The sequence below is a fragment of the Meriones unguiculatus genome, chromosome 3 (assembly GCF_030254825.1).
Source record: "Meriones unguiculatus strain TT.TT164.6M chromosome 3, Bangor_MerUng_6.1, whole genome shotgun sequence".
NCBI classification, from domain to species: domain Eukaryota; kingdom Metazoa; phylum Chordata; class Mammalia; order Rodentia; family Muridae; genus Meriones; species Meriones unguiculatus.
Genome location: NC_083351.1, coordinates 52,708,480 through 52,726,822, shown reverse-complemented (window position 1 = coordinate 52,726,822; position 18,343 = coordinate 52,708,480). Strand labels below are relative to the sequence as shown.

The 18,343-nt window shown below is 45.9% G+C and overlaps 1 protein-coding gene across 1 annotated transcript in view; it reads right to left on the bottom strand.

Annotated features, from left to right (window-relative positions):
• Positions 1-17,349, bottom strand: part of Cpvl (carboxypeptidase vitellogenic like) — a 101,831-nt gene extending 84,482 nt beyond the window's left edge. Inside the window, exons 1-2 of the mRNA XM_021648244.2 lie at positions 17,170-17,349; positions 10,264-10,382 (exon numbers count right to left, since the gene is read on the bottom strand). Coding sequence (XP_021503919.1) covers positions 10,264-10,382; positions 17,170-17,344 — 294 coding nt within the window. The 5' untranslated portion in view covers positions 17,345-17,349. The remainder of the gene's footprint in view (positions 1-10,263; positions 10,383-17,169) is intronic.
• Between the last annotated feature and the right edge of the window lie 994 nt (positions 17,350-18,343).

The following is an 18,343-nucleotide window of genomic DNA, read 5'->3' as shown; positions in this document are numbered from 1 at the left end:
CCGTGCGCCAAACAGGGTTCTTACGGGGCTGTGAAGTAGAGCACCCTGCATTCTTGGAATGTTGGAGCACCGAGAGCTAGCAAGCCTCCAACCTCAGGTGACCTCCCCCTCCGTGCTCAGCAGCCCCTGAAGCAACCTGTCTTTAACCAAAACCCTGCCACGTGGCTTTCACCCTTGATGAGTCAAGCGGCCTGGGCATTAAGGCCATGCCTAAATCGGGTGCTGGGGTGTGAAGCTGCTATTTAATGCTATGTACCCAAGAGCAGGTCAGAGCTCAGCAGGGCAGTGTGATTAAGTGTGCCGTCATAACCGCGATAAACGACACTCGCTACGGTCACACAAATGGCATTAAGTTCTCAGAGATAATCCTCTGTGACGTAGCCAGCTCTCACCTGTGAGGTGAGGCGTTCTCCTAGGAAAGAGAAGTGTCTGATAGCGTCCTGAACAAAACCACACAGCAAACATGGGGACCAGTGAAATAAGAAACTTCTGCTAATTAGTTGCAGATGGAATGGAATTCAGAAGTTTAAAAATATTAAGCTCGCTAAAGCTATGATTCAAAAATTTACTTCTTTCCCACCCCAAAGGTTTAAAGTACGTTTTATAAAGTCCTCAATACGTTTTATAAAGTCCTTCTTTGAAATCTCATTACATTTTGTTTGTTTGTCTGATAACTTATTTATTTGCACAGCACACTTGTGGAGGTCAATGAACAAATTTTGGTAGTTGGTTCTCCCCTATAGGTCTCAGGGGACCAAACCCTGGTCTTCAGGTTTGGAGGGGGCTGCATTTACACACGGAACCATCTCTCAGCACCAGAATATATATTCTGAACTTCGGGTGTTTAAAGATCCTTTTCAAGTATCTCTGCCCTTCCCAACCTTACTCTCTGAAGTTGATCATTGAGATGTCTGTAGACTCTCCTCTGTGCACAGGGTACACACATGCTCACCTTGTGGACATGACAGATGCTGTAGAGACAGTTAAGTAATGAGGTCCTGCTGTTTCTGTGGTCACTGAGCCACAGGTTGTGGGCGTCTCTCCACCCCAGTGGAGTTATCACCATTGTGCTGCATGCATCCAGCACAGTGTGTAAATTCATCTAATGTCACACTGCCCACTCACTCAAGGTGTGGGTTAGCTCCTACTCATTGCCCGGAACAATATCCTCTGGTAAAGAGTGTGGATATAAGAGTCACACTGCCAGGACTGAAGTTCCAACTATACTATTATATAGCTGTTGTGTCCTTGGGCAAGTTCCTTCATTTGTGTCTTAGTGCCCCTTTGCCTGGAAACCCAGGTTGTTCTGCATTTGTGAACAGCAGGTACAGCCGTAACACTTCATTCAGGCAGTGTCTGCTGCATCTTTTTAAAGTGTCCATTCTGACGGGGTTTTGTTGGGGGGGAAGACAGCTAAGTGTAGGTACAGCTTGGCATGGACCTCTTAGATGAGTAATATTACCAGCAAAAAGTATCTATTTGATGAAGAAGAGAAGAAACGCTTTATGAATAAGTCACAGACCTGAGTACTATTTCAGAGCTGCTGAGAGAGGCAAGAGACAATGAACTGCAAAGGAAGAGAAGACTCCTGGATTTGTGAGATACCCAGAGAGCAGCAGAAGATATCTGACACATGGAAGCTGGGGCCCAGGACACTGAGCCCTTCACTGGGGAACAAGAAACAGCCTTGGCTACACAGTATGAAGGCATGCCTGCAATCCCATTGGTAGGGAAGTGAAGATAGGAGGATTGCAAGTTTGTCTGCCTGGGCTACACAGAGAGACCCTGTCAAGAATAAGGAAGGATAGTGGAGAGGGAGGGGGAAGAAAGGAGGGAAGGGAGGAAGGAAAGAAAGAAAAGAGAAAGGGAAAGAAAATAGGACGGGAGAGGGAGAGAAAGGGAAAAAGAAAAAACAAGACCCAATTATCCACTGCTCTCTCAATTCCTCTGGCGACCCCTGGTGGCCAGTCACAAACTTGGCTATTCCTTCCTCAACGTTTCTTACATGACGAACAGTCAACTGCAAGAAGGCATTTTTCTATTCTGTCCATTAGACCTTCCATAATCCAGGATGATGGGCAAAGAAAATCCTGTACCTTCACTTGAATGATGCAAAGTCCATGAAATCGAAACTGGTCCTGACCTGGCCCATCACTTCCCAGCTAGAGATGAATCAGCTACGCTCCTAGACTGTTCAACCATATCTCCAGCCAGAACAAACTCCAGATTCACAGACAGAAACAGGTAATAGACACAGTAGGCACCATTTCTACTTGTACATTACACATATTGCTGAAAGGAAGAGTCAAAGGGAGAAGAGCCTAAAGACACCAGTTTCAGTGCTTTCAATCAGCACGGTTTTTCTAGTTTCCTTTCTGCTGCTGTTCCAAGCACCATGACCAAAAGCAACTGGGGTAGGAAAGCATTTATTTCCTCCTACAGTTTATAGTCTATCGCTAAGGGCAATCAAACCAAGAATTCAAGGAAGGAACTAAATCAATGGCCATGAAGGAATGTTGCTTATTGGCTTGCTCAACCTGTTTTCTGGTACCACCCAAGATCACCTGCCCAAGGGTGGCTCTACCGAAGGGGGCTGAGCCTTCCCACATAAATAGTTAATCAAGAAAACACCCCCCACTCCAATCTGATAGATGCAATTCTTCAGTTGTTATTCCCTTTGCCAAGGTGATTACTTTGGATCAAGCTGACAAAAACTCTAACCAGTTCAGTGACTGTATTTTACATAGATGATTCTACAGCGGTTGCTCTAGGAAATTTAGACAGCTTACCAGGTGTGAGGAAAATATTTTGGTCAGTACCCAATCTGGATACATTTTTTTCTAGCTAACCCTTTCTTCCTATTCCACTAAGAAACACCACTCTGGCAAAGAGGATGCAACAGCAAAACCACGGCCAGACTTCAAGCCAGGATGAAAATGGAACGCTGGAACGCGTGTATTGTAAAACAACGAGGCCTTCTCTGCACTTCTATGTTGAAAGCCTGGTGGTTTGCTTGCTTGAAGTAATGTGTTCTCTCTTAATTGCAGTCATTAGTGCCCGGAATGAAGGCCGTTACATTCCCCCTAAGTACATTTGAATGGACTCCCACTCGGCCCCACAGATCTTCGCTCCTACCTCAGCTGCCACACTGTGTTAATCGAGGGAAGGATTTTATTTAAAGCAATTAGTTTTGTAACCAGAATCATTAAATAGGCATGCAGGACCATTTCAATTCTACACACAGTCCCAACACATGTGAACAGCTTGCTTAAGATATCTGTGTGTTCCCGGGGAACGTCGCTTGTCACGCTTCATGCTGACACTCATTAGACCTTCCTTTACTACGTTCATTCATTGGGAAAATTAACTTTTCAGGTGGTGGTTTTTTCCCCCGGTGTCCTTTTATCATTCCCAAGCTTCTCTGCTGTCTTATCAAGCTCTGACTTGTCACCTTAAGCAACCAGCTTCAAGCCCATTAGACTCCTCTACTGGCTCTTCCCTAACCATCCCACAAGGTAGTTAAAGCTCCGCAGAGCCCCGGGCAAGAAAGCTATAGCTTATAAGGAATGAGAGGCAGTGTTGATGAGGGAATCTTGTCTTATTTCTGGTTCTAGATAAGATGAAAATGGCTGGAAAGATCAACAACTTCCACTTCTGTGTAGAAGTTTCATTTCCCCAAAGGGCAATTGAGCACAAAAAGTTTTCTGCAGAGTTCAAAAGTACTTATGAATAGAGTGGTCTAGAACTTATCATGTTTATCTACTTTGTTTTGTTTCATACGGCTTTGTTATTTCGGATTTTTGATGCCTCAAGAACATCGAAAAGAAAGTATGAAGTCACCGATCTATGACCTCTAATATTTGCTGCACTACCAGTAACACTATAGCCACTTGCAGGAGGTAGATCTATTTTGAGAAATCTGTTGGTCCACATGCCTTTCACAGAAACAGCCCCTACACTCATCACAGAAAAGGCCCATTGGCCGTGTTTATATCGCATGACCGTTGGCTGATTGGATCATGGAAGATTACCTGATGTGAACTTGACACTATACCTTTGGGCGCGCGCACACACACACACACACTGGTGAGTCCCTGTTGGTTCCATAGCTAAGGGCAAGGAAGCCTGAAAACTATAGTTTGGCCAAGATGTCCAAGTTCCTGAAGGAGGAAAGCATATTGACATGCCAAGAATGAGGGTGAGTGGCACGCTGCTTGCTCTAGCCCTGAGGCCTTTCCAGAACATTCTCGGTTCCCGGGGTAGCCTGTTTCAAATAGAATGAGCAGCAATGTCACTTGGGGTGCAATTGTAAGACAGGAACCACATGGTTATTTCCCCGTGTGATTAAACAGTTACTTTGTTTGGCCTATAATCCTGCTCCAAGGTGCATTTCTGCTACAGCCACAGGGGTCACAGATAGCGTCAAGCAGACTGGGACAGAGGCCAGAGAACTGACCCAAGACCAGCATGCCGGTAAGCTTCCTGTGTCTTCCAGGGAACAGGGAAGACACTGTAACCAGCACAGACACAATGCAGAGTTTGCCATAGGTGTGTAAAGAGGACATGGGGCTAGAGGTCAGTCCTATAAGGAGGGGTGCGGGTTCCCCAAGATCGCGCAATAGACCTCCTCGAAGAAGGCCTAGGACCAACCCTTTGGTGATATGTTCCCTGGGTCTCGTGGCTATAAGCTGGCTGCAGCTGGATGGTCACCTAGGCAGAGGGCCTTGGTGGTCTGAGTGAAAAGGTAAGGCAGAGCCTCCTTGAACAGAGCAGCGAGACCCAGCACGGGGAACAGAGAAGGAAGGCTACTTTGAACCGCGGTGTCCCTCCAGCGCCCTCTACTGACACAGTCACTCAATAGCAAAGATGCTTAAAGATGCTTAAAGCTTAAAGTCCTGGTAAATTAAAGCTGAGACGCAAAACACGAAAAGATGCACACTTGCACACCCAACCTTTGCATCACTGCCTAGATTTCCACCCCACGGTTTAGTGAGTAGATGCCAACAAGATACTATATTGCAGTTCAAAGGACAAGGTTTTAGCTATCCAGGCCTGTGCAGTGTCTTTTGAAACCTTAGCAGTTTTTTAAGTCTTGATGATAACATACCATCCATCCTTCATGCTGTCCGTGGGTCAGGGTGATGTCTGGCAGGGTGATGCTGGTTCAGGTCTCTTGTAGAACTAACATACAGCCCTAGACATCAGCTGGGTCGACAGTTCCTATTTGAATGAGGTCTGAACCCTGGGGAGAAGAAACGCCCTATCTCAAGTCAAACGACCAGCAACTGCAGACCTGGACCAGAATCCCTGTGTCCTAACCTCCTCCAGTTCACTTTTCCTAAGTTCGAGACCCCTGACAAGCTGCACTAGGATAGAAGTGGGGTGCATCCAAAATGCTGATTCGACCCTCCAGATCCTGGAGTAGGGGACCTGAAAAGGAGCAGCTGTCAGTCTTCTGAAGCTCCCAGGTGGTTCTGATCAGCAACAAAGAGTCCTGGCCTCTTTTCCTCTCCCACACATACTCTGCTTCTAAAGAAGTTCTGACACCCAAAGGGGAAAAAAACCTGGCTAGAGGTAGCAGATTAGGGGACCCCAGCTTCCATCTCCACTCCCAAGAACCAGTAGGTTCTCAGGACACTTTAGAACATCTGCCTCCACTGACACTGAAAGCACCTTGTTCAGTCTAAGAGAACCAGAGAGCCCCTTGTCATTCTCTGATGCCCGGGTGCAGAGTTGTAGCCTAATCCTGTGTCACCTTCCTTTTCCTGGTATCCGGCTGTGGAGGGTCCAACCTGCAGGTCCCAGAATGAACATCTCTTCATATGCTGACCTAGTTTGCCCTCACAGGCCTCACGGTGTCCCAGCTCTTTTATAGGCACCCAAAACAAAGCAAAACACCAGGAATCTTGCCGTGTCTCTGCCAGAAGAGCAAGGGGTGGACCTCAGGGAAGGGGCTGAGCTGACCCTGAACACAACAAATTACTTGTGTTCCTAGATGATAAGGTAAAAATCTGGCTATCTCTTTCCAGTGAGGACAGCTTCAGAGGCCTCTTTATCTTCTGAAGTGTGACAAATCCCAGTTTCACTTAGTAATTTCCTCATCCAATAACAATTAATCTGCATTTTTGCTTGATGACTGGGGCCTTCTGATTTGCAGTTTCCCTCTGTTTTCTTTAAAACCCACAAACTGTAATTTATTGGCTCAGTATTGGTGGCAACTAGTATCACCAAAGTGATAATGGCAATAAGCGTCACAAGGACATAACAGTAAGTGTGAAATTTAGTCCGAGTCCGGTGTTCCTCTAATCAGCTGTCTTCGTTAACCTCTTTTTGTCTTGAGACCCAGGTCAGGCGGTGCTCTGATCCTCACTGTGAACTGAGACAACAGATGTTTGATGCTGTTAGGGAATGTGGGTAAGTGCTGGGGACACTGTTTGCACCCAAGCCTGACTAACCAGAGGCCATAACTCCAGTTTCTGTACCCCAGCACCTCCTGGAATTACTTTTCTCGGGATGTGACACCTGATAGTCGAAAGTGACAATGTCCAGAGAAAGATTTAACCTTAAATTCTGGTTCAGGCAAGGGGGGTGGGGTGGCACACAGCTCATGTTCCCCCAGCTGCAGCCACCAAAAATATGTCTTCTGTCCGTTACAGTAGGCCACCCAGCCCAGGCAGAAAGCCTGCTGTTTCCCCTACAGTATTTCCACCGCACGCTGATTTTGACTTCTGGAATTCATTATGCACTGATTTGTAGACAATAACAGGGGAGTCTTGCAGAAATAACAGGAAAACAAAACTAATTTGAGAAGCAGCATCCAGAAAATGACTCAGAGGATGCTCTGAGTGCAGCATCCTTCCTGGACCGCTATTTTTGCTACCCTCATTTTTTTTTCCAAGGGGATCATTTTTCTCCTGATGACAATCTCAGCTGCTTCCCTCGGACAGGCAAAAGACTCATATATCTGTCAAATGAAAGGGACATCCCTCATCTTGGTTGACAGCTGCTCCTTCTTGGGTGCTGTAACTGCTCCACCCTGTTTCTTATTCCCCAGCTAGAAGCCTCAGATACCTGACAGTGCCTGTGGGCATCCCAGTGAGATGTTGTATAACCCTTTCCTGCTACACCTGCCCACCTTATGGCCTTTTCATGAACTCTGCCTTCTCCCGTAAGCTTACCAGCTACTTCCTGCAAAACCCCGAACCTAAGATCTTTGTTTTGAGATGGCACATTAGCAGGACTTCTGGGACCATCTTGGGATGTATTTGTGGCTGTAGAACTGGATCAACCCAGTGGATGGATGAACAGCTATATTCTCCATTAATAAAGGGGTGGGGGTGGGGCTAGCAAGCCAACAGACTAACCTTGAACTCATGGAGCATAAAGAAACTGCACCCCTTTTCCAGTCCAGCAAAGCCATGCTAGACCAGGCCTGCCAGCTTGAAACAGAAGAAAAGAAAACCTCCTTATGTTGTTTGGTTCTTCTCTGACCTGTTCTCATGACTAATTGCTATTTTCCAAAATTTAAATAATTACTGAAGATGCAACATTCAGATATTGATGAAGAACTTCTCAATACAAAGGCAGGATGGACAAAGAAGAAGAGAAAGTTCAGAATCAGTCTTCACCAGCTGGGATGGAGGCAGGGATGACAGAGAAAGAAAAGTGGTATGAGAGGTTGCACCCAGAGAGATCTCAGTAAAATGGCCAGCAGGAGTTGGAAAGCTGACCCTCATGCCAGCCCATACCCCAAAGAGATGCAGCCCACTTCATCCCCCTTCCACCCAGGCTTGGCTTCTATGAGCACTTCTTTCTGATGAAGATGAGGACCACTGTGGGACAGAGCAGTATCCTGAAGAGAGGAAGGGGAAGGAAAGACGGCGGCAAGGTTTAGTTCCCAAATTTAGTCCCACAGGTACAAAGCTACAATAAGGACGATGTCCCACGTGTATGTGTAGTATCATGTCTGTAGATAACTATAATGTTCTGTACACTCCAACAGAGATAGAAGAAAGTGCTTTTGAACATTTTCACCGCAAAGAAATAGATGTTTATAAGAGATGAACATGGGCAGCTAGCTTTGAACACCACACTGATATTGAAACATCACGTAGTGTACAGATTATCAAAACATCACATGGCCACCAATAAGGAGGTATGACTTTTATGTGCAGATTAAATTTTGCTAAATAGCCAAGGGTGGTGCTATATTAGGGAAGTTGAGGAAAGAAAAATCATCACTAGTTCAGGTCTAGCCTAGACTACATAGCAAGACCCCATCTCAAAACAAAATGTAAATGTGTGTGTGTGTGTGTGTTTCCTAAGTCAGTGTGAAACAACGACAGTGAAACTTCAGATTTGAGAATCAAAGAAAGGAAAGGACAAGGCTTGGAGAGAAGGAATACACATGCTGGGAAGGCAAGAAGCAAGGTGAAGCCACGCAAGGAGCTCACAGAGATCTTCAGTTGAAGAGTGTGAGAACAACCCTGAGCTCTGAAACAAACACAACATGAAAAGTCTCCACGTAGTAAAATAAGATAATATTTTTGGGCCTCATTTAGGTCAAGTGGTCTTGAGACATCTGGGCTGTTTGCTGTTGAAAACACATTAGAATCCTTCATCCTGCTGGGCTCTGCTGGGAGGCTCAAGGGAGCACCCCTCAGCCTCCCTGCGGGCTGGATTCTACCAATGGCAGGTGCCTGGGGAGAGAGACTGTACTCAGGTACTGTGGACACAGCCAATTCTCCACGTCTGTCCCTCATCCGCAACACAAGCCTCTCCCTAAACTGTGTCCTTCGGGCTCCCCAATTACCTCACTCAACAGTCATACAAAGGAAGAAATAAGAACCCCTCCAGAGACCGGGAAAGCCCAACAGGGACAGTGAGGGTCCAGAGACCCAACCATAAACAGCTGAAATTCTCCACTTCTCATCTGCCTGCCTCCGTTCTCCAAAGGACAGATTACTATGAAGTGAGCTACATTAGAGGTCGTGTGGTTAGGAGAGAGAAGTAAGAAAACACAGCGGGAGAGTACCAGTAAGTAAACTATTCAAGTTTGCAGTGACACTGGATGAAGCAATTTACTAGGTTATTAAATATGCAACATGGTTGTATGCAAATCATATGCAAATGTGAACACTAACTTCCACCCAGCTAGGCCTTGCTTTGCTTTCTCTAGCTTCTAAAGCAAATCCAATTTGGCAAATGAAAATAGAAAACGGCTCTGTGGTGGGCTTTAAAGTGTTTATGTACTGCATACGTTCTTGACCCCAGAGCCCCAAAGGTACCTTCAACCTTAATGTGTCTTGTCCACAAAGAACTGTGTGACCTGAGAATGAGTTAAACCTCACTGGTGAGCTCAAAAGCATCCTCTCTATCTCTAGGGACCTAGGAGAGTATCCCCTGAAGGCCACGTTAGCCTGGGGACCATTAGTTCCAGCAGTTCTCCGCTTCTTAGCTTCCCTGGACTCTTTCCAATGCCCATGCACCCACTGTCCCAAGTATTATTTGGATAAAACAATTAAAAGGAAGACTGGTAGAAACAGAGTTGATGTGTTACTATAAATAGGGGGTGCTCTATAAAGAAGAGGTGGGTCTAAATTGGATTCTCCACATCACCTCCACAAATGTTTGTTTTTAGAAGAATATATACGCTTTCTTTAAGGAGTCTTAAACTTGTAACACATAGGAGTTTTGAGGAAAGTGGTGGAGAGTAATAGATCATATGGTCTAAAAGCAGTAACAGGGGTCGGAGGGGAGGCAGATGAGGAAGAAATGAGGAAGGAGAATCAACAACAAAAAACCAGCATATTGAAATTCCTTAATGAAATATGTTACTGTGTCCATTCTGACCTATTGTGCAACCTATTGTGTGCTAATTTTAAAAAGAAAAGCAAACAGACGTGGGAAGATCCATCAGTGTAAAATGCTTGTCATGAAGACACGAGGCCCTGAGTTTGGATCTTCAGAACCCACTTAAAATGATGGGTTTGGTAGGTTTGTTGTAAACCCAGCATTTCAGGGATAGAGGCAAACAGATCCTGCCAGCCACTTACAGGTTCAACAAGAGACCCTGTCTCAGAAACCAGGGTGAAGTGCAAACGAGGAGGACACATTGATGTCTGGCCTCTGTGTACACACACATACACACACACACACACACACACAGGAAAACAAATATTAAAAAAACGCCTGGGTCTGCAGGCTCACTCCACCTGGACCGAGCTGTCTCTTGGCTCTCTGCTACAGGCCTTGGCCACTTACCCGAGCCGGAAAGAACCAGAAGAAGAGATTGCTATTGTAAGTCTTGTTCACCGTGATGTAGCCAGAATAACTCTTCAAGTTCATTCCAGGGAACGGACTGACTATGCTCTTCTCTTGCCCTGGCGAGGAAAAAGAAAATGTATGGAAGGGTTTAGAGAACATGCTCCATGCTCCCCCCAGCTCAGGCTGGGGGAGACCTGTGCTGCCCCCCAGGCCAATATGAGAAGCTGCTCCCACAGACTCCCCATTCACAGTGAGGCCAAGGTCAAAGGAAGCTGAAAAGGGGGCCAGGATCCAAGTCTTTGTAGGTTTTTGTTTTTTGTTTGTTTTGTTTTTTGTATTTTTGTTTTTAGAAGAAAGGAAATCACCTATCTTCTCTATCACTTTAGTACCTCAGGCGTTTCCACTGTACCCACTGAGTAGGCAGGACTTAGGAGACAGGGTACAGGGAAACAAACTAAGTCGCTGCAAGTCCTGAGGCAGCCTGAGAGCCCACCTTCTTGTTAGGGGCAGGAAATCTACCTGCCTCTTACAGATTAGGCCTGAGGGCTCAGAGTGGCTACAGTCAGGCTTTGAGCCTAGGGTGACCTCATGGTCCCACAGGGCACCGAAGAGAACAGGAACACTCGTGGAAGGCAGAGGTCCTGGATTTCTGATGCCAGCAAAGGGACAGAAAAGAAAGAGGACATGATCAGCCAGCCTGGGAGGCCTTTGACCAAATGCCACTGATGGAAGCCAAGACTTACAAGGCCAAAAGAGATTAAAGAGAAGCATAAAAAGGTTGGGTAATTTGCCCAGGGTCTCCCAGCATTGTAGAGGAACTGAGGCACACCCCCAGTAGCTGCAGTCAGGCTGCAGGGCTGTTTCTTCCTCCCTGCTAGAGAAGGCTGAAACATCACAGGGGACAAGAAGTGAGAGAGAAGTGGCAACAAGGAACAGGGCTGAAAGGGAACCAACAGTGTTAATGCACGTGGGAGGGAGCAGACGGGAAACGTGGGTGAAAGGGAAGTGTACTTCAGTGAGGAGTCACTCCAGAGCAGCATGTCTATCTGAGACACATTACATTGGAGACTGCAGGAGAGGTGAACGCGCCATCAACTAATGATCCCCACTGACAGAGAAAAGGAATCTACCATGGTGAGAGCATTCAAACCCACAGGAAGTGATGCAAAATCCGGGGCCTTTCTCCCACATACCACACACAGGCTTGAGGCCACAACTTCCTTTTCAGAAATGAGCATGCCTTTCCCAGTGGGTGCACTTCTGGAACACACTTCCCTGACCTCTTCCTTTGCATTCCCCAGCACAACTGCCCAGCCAGGTTTGTGGCCCTTGCTGGCAGCAACAGCAGCAGCCAGCCTCCCCCCATGCTGCAGTTTCTCAACCGAGACCAGTGCACCCTCTATGCGTCCACAGGAACAGATACATGACATGTCCAAGCCTGACAAGAGAAACCAACTTAGGGTCTCAGGAGATCGCACCATCAGTAAAGTGTCTGCCTGGCAAGCATAAGGACCTGGCTTGACTCCCAAGGACACACATCAAATGTTAGCTTATGTGATGGATGCTTGCCACCCAGTGCCGAGGAAGCAGAGGCAGGACCCCTGGGGCTTGCTGGCCTGCCAGTCTGACGAATCAGCATGTGCCAGGCTGATGAGAGAGCCTGTCCCAAAGGAGGTGGGTAATATTACTGAAGATGACACCCAACATTGTCCTCTGGCCTTCACACTAAGGCACGTACTTACAAGAGAAAAAGAAAGAGGAAAGAAAAGAAAAAGAAGCTGACCTGCGCAGAGCACATGGCTACTGCTGTCTGTAAATTGCCAGTGGTGACTGAGACCGGGCATAAGCTGAGGAAGGAGACCATGGTGGGGCAAAGATGGGTCTCAATGGGAAGTGGTCTGAGGATCCAGCTGGGCTAGCCTGAAAGCAAGTGGGCTTTCTGGTCAGACAGACCTGGTTTATAATCCGAAGTCAATCCCTCATAAACTCAAAATGTAGACACTGATTACCCTACCTCAGGGTTTCTGTGAAGATCAGCAAAAAGCACTTATGAATGTACCTGAGAGGCAAGCTGACATAAACAAGATTCCAGTCTATAGCAGGTAGGGCCTCAGCCTGTGGGAAGGGACCCTTAAAGGAAGCATGGGTGTCTGGAAGCTTTGTCCCTTTTGGCTCTCCCGATGCCTTCCATGCAGGATTGCTTAATCAGAGCCCCACAGTTCTGCTCACTCTCTCCTGCTGGGGGTACTTGTGCCTGAATGTCCCCCTCAAAACTCATGTTGGGAGTTGAATCCTCCTTTTGAGGTATCAAGAGGGTAAAAAAATTCAGTGTTTGAAAGCTGAGCTTTGGTGGGTGATAAATGTTTACGAGACCATCAGGGTAGGGCCCCAATCCAATAGGACTGTGGCTGTAAAAGAAGAAAAGAACCGTAAGCTAAGACCATGATGGCCTGTGCTGTTTCAGGGATCTTTAAAGCGCCCACACCCAGAATGATGTCACCAGATTCAGCTTCTGCTCTTGGACTCTTTGGCCTTCAGAACATTGTTTCTAAAATGCTTGGTCTGTGTGAATCAGTTACAGCAATAGAAAATGGACTAATACTCCCACCAAAAGTGACAAAATGGGGGGGGTGGCAAGAATTGTAAGAGAAAATAAAGAGAAGTGTTGGAAAATATGATGTTTTCTGGCTTGGTTTGAATAAGAATGGCCCCCATAGGCTCCTGTATTTGAATGCTTAGTCACCAGGCAGTGGCATTATTTGAAAAGGATTGGGAGGCATGGCCTTGTTGGAAGAAGTGTGTCATTGGGGTGGGCGTTAAGGATTTAAAAGCCCATGCCAGGCACAGCCTCTCTGTTTCTGTCTGTCTCTGTCTCTCTGTCTGTCTATGTCAGTCTCTCTTTCTTTCTCTCTCTCTGCCTTCAGATCAGAATGACGTACTTTTTCAATTACTTCTTTAGCACCATGTCTACACGCATGCCGGCATACTACCCACCATGATGATAATGGACTAGACCTCTGAAACTGTAAGCCAGCCCCAATTAAATGCTTTCTCTTATAAGCGTTGCCATGGTCATGGTGTCCCTTCACAATAGTAGGACAGACACTGGCCTTGCCTCAGCTCCAGCTCTTCCCCACAACTGTCATTTCCTCCTCTCCTTCTACTCTCAACCCAAAGAAAGACCACACTCCAGGGTTGGAAAGCCTTTACCATGCTTAGGAGACACCATAAGCAAATCCATGAATCGTCCTCTCAACATCAAAAAGACTCACATCCATTCCTCAAAAAGAAGGAGTGAGGAGCAAACACTGAAGGCTGGGATGAGTGAGGTACAATCCAGAGAGAGGTAATGGGCAGGACAGGATTCGAGATAGAGGACAGAGAAAAATGAGAGAAGTCAAAGTATAATGAGAAAAAGAGAAAGTATATAATAGACAGGAGCTGGAGGGAATGGAATACGGGCAAGAGATGATTGGATCCATCTGTCTCTTGGACCAGCGAAGCACAGGTCTCCTGGCCTGCTCTAGATTGATTTGGCTGTTCGCTTGTCCCTCTCTCCTGGGAATGGCCAGGTTGCATCTCTACTAACTCGTACTTAGGCATGTCCTGTCCCTCTTCTCCTCCCGCTGGAGCTGTGGGAAAACAGGGAATATGTCTCACTTCATCTCTGAACCCTTGGGACTTAGCATGATGCTTCACAAACTTAAAACACACCATGCTTTTTAATGAGTGAATAATAATGAATGGGAAGGTGAATGAATAAATGTGTGAGTGGCCATTGACGCTGCACCAGGATTAGTATAGTTCTACAAACCCCTCTCGAAGACAGACCTTGTCAATATCTTAACAAATTTTAAAGACCCCTTTTCTATTTAATGGAAGAACGGTTTTTGCCCCCGTTTCATATTTTAAATTCCCATTCACAAATCACCATAAGATAATGAAGAGTTCCCTCAACTGACATGATTTTTAAACATGTTTCAGTGTGTCTTTCATCCTTAGTCCAGAGGCAGCTGTTAATGGAGCGTGGAAAACAGGCTCCCACGTGCAGATGTTTTATCTTTCTGGCACTGTAACACACAATATAAATGTTTGAAAACAGTTAAAGAAGGAAAGGGTTTTCTTTGAAGTCTTCTCACTTCCCTCTTTGCTGGTTACTGCTGTCGCCAGTGTTTGTGACATTAACTCTCTGAGAACAACTGGAGTGTGGCCAGAGAAGGGTGGAAGCAGCCAATTTGGGTTAGATCCACAAACACCCAGCCATCCCCAGTGTAGACAACACACTTTCAGTCCACAAGGAACAAATCAGGACCTAGCAGCAAAATACCCTTTAGAATTCATAAAAAATATAATGTTTATAAAGATGCTAAAATTTGCCTTCTGCGTTCATTTTATTCTGGAATTGTAAGGATTTATTTTAGCCTCAGAGAAAGCAAACATGCAATTACAATTATATAAAATTAAGCTAGCTAATTGGGTATTAAAAAAAAACCTCCCCTTGTCTTTCTGTGAACTACTGCTTATCTCAACAATGTTCTGTTTCAATGTTAAGACTCCCATTCCTGCAGCTTTGACAGATTCCATTAACAACAGGGATTTAAAGAGAGAGCTGACCATCTGTCCACAGCTCCCTGAACTTTCACGAAAGCGGATGAATAAAATTATCCTTAATTATGTTATCAGGCAGCATCTGAGTCCCCAGATGTGCCAGCTTCTGGATCCACCACACAAATTACATTCAGCGATGGCACGTCCGAAACTCAACTTTAGCAATGGAAGTTGCACATCAGCCGGTATCACGAATGCTGCCATTCCTACGATGCAGATCTGCTGGGCTTCTTACCAAAGGACTAAAGGTCAAACTTTCTCCCCTTACTGTGTATGCCCATGACCGTGGAATGCTCCCAGGCCAGAGAAACAGCAAGAGGAGAAATGGGGATAACCCATTGCTGGGGGGTGGAGGGGATTCTCCATTGTTCTTCACTCTGCTCTGCCACATGGAGGCAGACATGCCATGGCTTCTCTGACTTAATGAAGACCCTTCTTGGGTCACCCATGTCTTACTTTACCATATCAGGAGGTGGTCACATGGCACAGCAGTTCATAGTGTGATTGGCAGGCAAGAGGTTGTGATCCCAGATCTGCCCGCTTATTGGCTCTATGGAACTGGGTAAGAAACTTATCCTCCCAGAGCCTTGTTTTGCTCATCTTCACAATGGGAACAATAATTATATGTTCTTTATTAGAGTTGCTCTGAGACCTGCTTCCCCTTTGGGCAAATCCTGTAATGAGGTTGGGTAAGACTTGGTTTTAATGACTTACTTCTTTTCAGCTCTATGTTAAACAGTTTTTTCCCCCTAACTTCTTGTTAACGAGATGAATCGGATCATCAGCCTCAAGTTAGTAAGGAAGCTGAACTGAGTACAGACCCGCACTGAGGGGTCAGGATGACTATGTGTTTCTAACTCAAATACACCTTTATTGTGTGATAGGGCAGCCATCTTTCTGAGAACTTTGTGCAGAAAGTGAAACTGGATCCTTTTCAAAAAATATTCTAATTACACAGCGAAGGCCTTTACAACTCTCTTTGCAAAGAGTTGGCAAACTCTAGAGCTTATGCGGATTTCACAGAGAAGCCATGAAGGCAGGATTCAAACCCCTTTGATTTTTTTAAGAAAACAGAATTGATGACGTCATATTGGTCGTGGGGACCCTTCCATTGAGGAAACTGCTTTATTTTAAACTTCCTGGTGGAGTATTTAGGCTTTTGATCGTTGGAGCCCTGAAATTTTTTTCTGAAATTTCTGGTCTCTTCCATCCACAATTCCATTGAACCTTCCAGCTGCACTGGGCACGGCTTCAGGTTCTGGGCAAGCCCATCCTCTGCGTCTCTCCCACTCAGTCCCTGCCAGCAGCTCCTCAGATCCCACCTCACCCACCCCTTCCTTCAGCAAACACTCATTGTCTGTCTCCTCTTTGAGACCCTTCCTCTACTCTTTCTGGCCGCCAGCCCAGGTCTCTGCTTTTTTGTACAAACAATTGCTCAACACCAGAGCCTGTGTACTATTTGTAGCTCAGGGGTCAACTGAGTTCCCACAGATGAGGTTCTTTGTGGCCGTCGTGACTTACCTAAGCACCAAGACCCGCAGTAAGAGCAGACGCAATTGTACACGTTAGCCTAATAACACCAAATGTGACTTCTTTCTACTAATGACAAATATTAACCCCTGATAGTCTCTTAATGAAACCTGTGCAAATACTAAGATTAGGGAAGAAATTTACAGGATATGAAGAATTTTCTGTTTTTTGTTTTTGTTTTTTTTTTTTCTCACTAGATTTTCCTGACATTCTTGCATGTTATGCAAACTGTTCCGTCTCTACCTTACTAACAAGGAAACTGAGGTGTGGACTATGGATAACATGCAGGTCAGAGGCATAGCAGAGTGGGTGAAGGAAAGCACTATGTGTATGCCCAGCTGGCATTTGTGTGAACTCTGGCAGCTCCTTGGACCTCCTACCTCAATCTTCCTACATGGGCACAACCTTACTTTGTTGACAAGTGTGAATGAGTCCATGACAGGGGAAAGCTGCAAGATTTGTAGTGGCTTTGTCAATACCATCCCACTGGGAGACACTCACAGGTTTTATGAAGAGAAAGGCTGCAACTTAAACACATAAGATTGAAACACATTCCTTCCCCTGACTACCTCATTTTAGTTCAGGGCTCAAATAACTACATGGTGTCAAGTCATTCGTATTTGAAATAAAACAACAGAATTAAAAATACTGACATGTATTTCACATCTTGGGGGATAGATAATTGCTTTTTTAAGTACCACTGAAATGTAGCAGTAAAGTCAAATAAAATAAAATTTGGAAGCAGCAGTTTGCTCTGACACCTACCCTTCTTGATATTCCCGGCCTCGATGTATGGAGTAAGGAATAGAGGCTGTCCTGCATTTCCCATGAATGGCATGGAGACACGGGCAGTTCGGTATATGGAGCGAAAAAGCCCATCACCAGGGCCGACCATAAACAGGATCAATGGAACGATCACCTTCCACATGGCACCAAACATTGCTTCTTGGCCTAGGGTGAGAGCAGTAACATTCCACACGTGAGTCAAGAGTCGGTGGTTTGCCTGTCGCTTTTACATGCATGAAATCCATCTGTTTGCTTTAAGCCGACAAACAAAACTTTCCTATTGTGTATAAAGGCAGTTTGCTGAGCAGCTCGGATGTCACCAGAAGAGAAGGAAGGCCAACCAACCCCTCTTGGTCCTGATCTCAACCACTTGGAGGGAGATTCTGCAAGGGTTTTACAATGTACCTCGAAAGCAACAGTTACACCGAAAAACCACGCCCTGGAAAGTAAATCCAGTAGAGAAATAGATAAAGCTTAGAAACAACCAGGACTCTAGAAGTGGGCACTGAGTGAGTGGTGGGGACCATTCCATCACTGCAGAGTGACAGAGGATCTGGGGCACACTTCAGGCAGAAATGACCTACGAAGCTCCCCACAAGGTGGGCAAGAACGAAAAGGGGTCAAAGTCAGGCATACGGAAGCAACAGGAAAAGCACCTGCCACCCACTGGCACCGACCGTAGGGAGACGGCTTAAGCAAAGAGGAGACCAAATCCTGCATCCAGTGCACTTTGCAGGGAAATTTAAAATAAGCTGTAGGTTTCTTTAGCATCTCTCTGTCTCTTACGATTCACATTTTCATATTCAACAACAAAACAGAAGAGATGGAGGATCCTATCATTATGTCCAAGTCCCTCAGCTCGTTGTCATCTGATAAGCGTATTTAAGAACTCAGGCCCCTCAGAGCACACGCATGCCTGTAACCCTAGGGCTTGGAAGTTGGGATGGAAAGGATCAGCAGTTCAAGATCATCTCTGGCCACATAGAGGACTGTCTACTTATGTAGGCTACATGAGACTCCATCTCACACAACAAACAAACAAAATGTATGTGTGGAAAGGGGCACAGAGATGGTCTATATGTCCTGCTCCTCTTGTAGAGGACCGGAGACAGCCTTCCCAGTACCCGTGGAAGTGGGGGAGGGGGAGCTCACA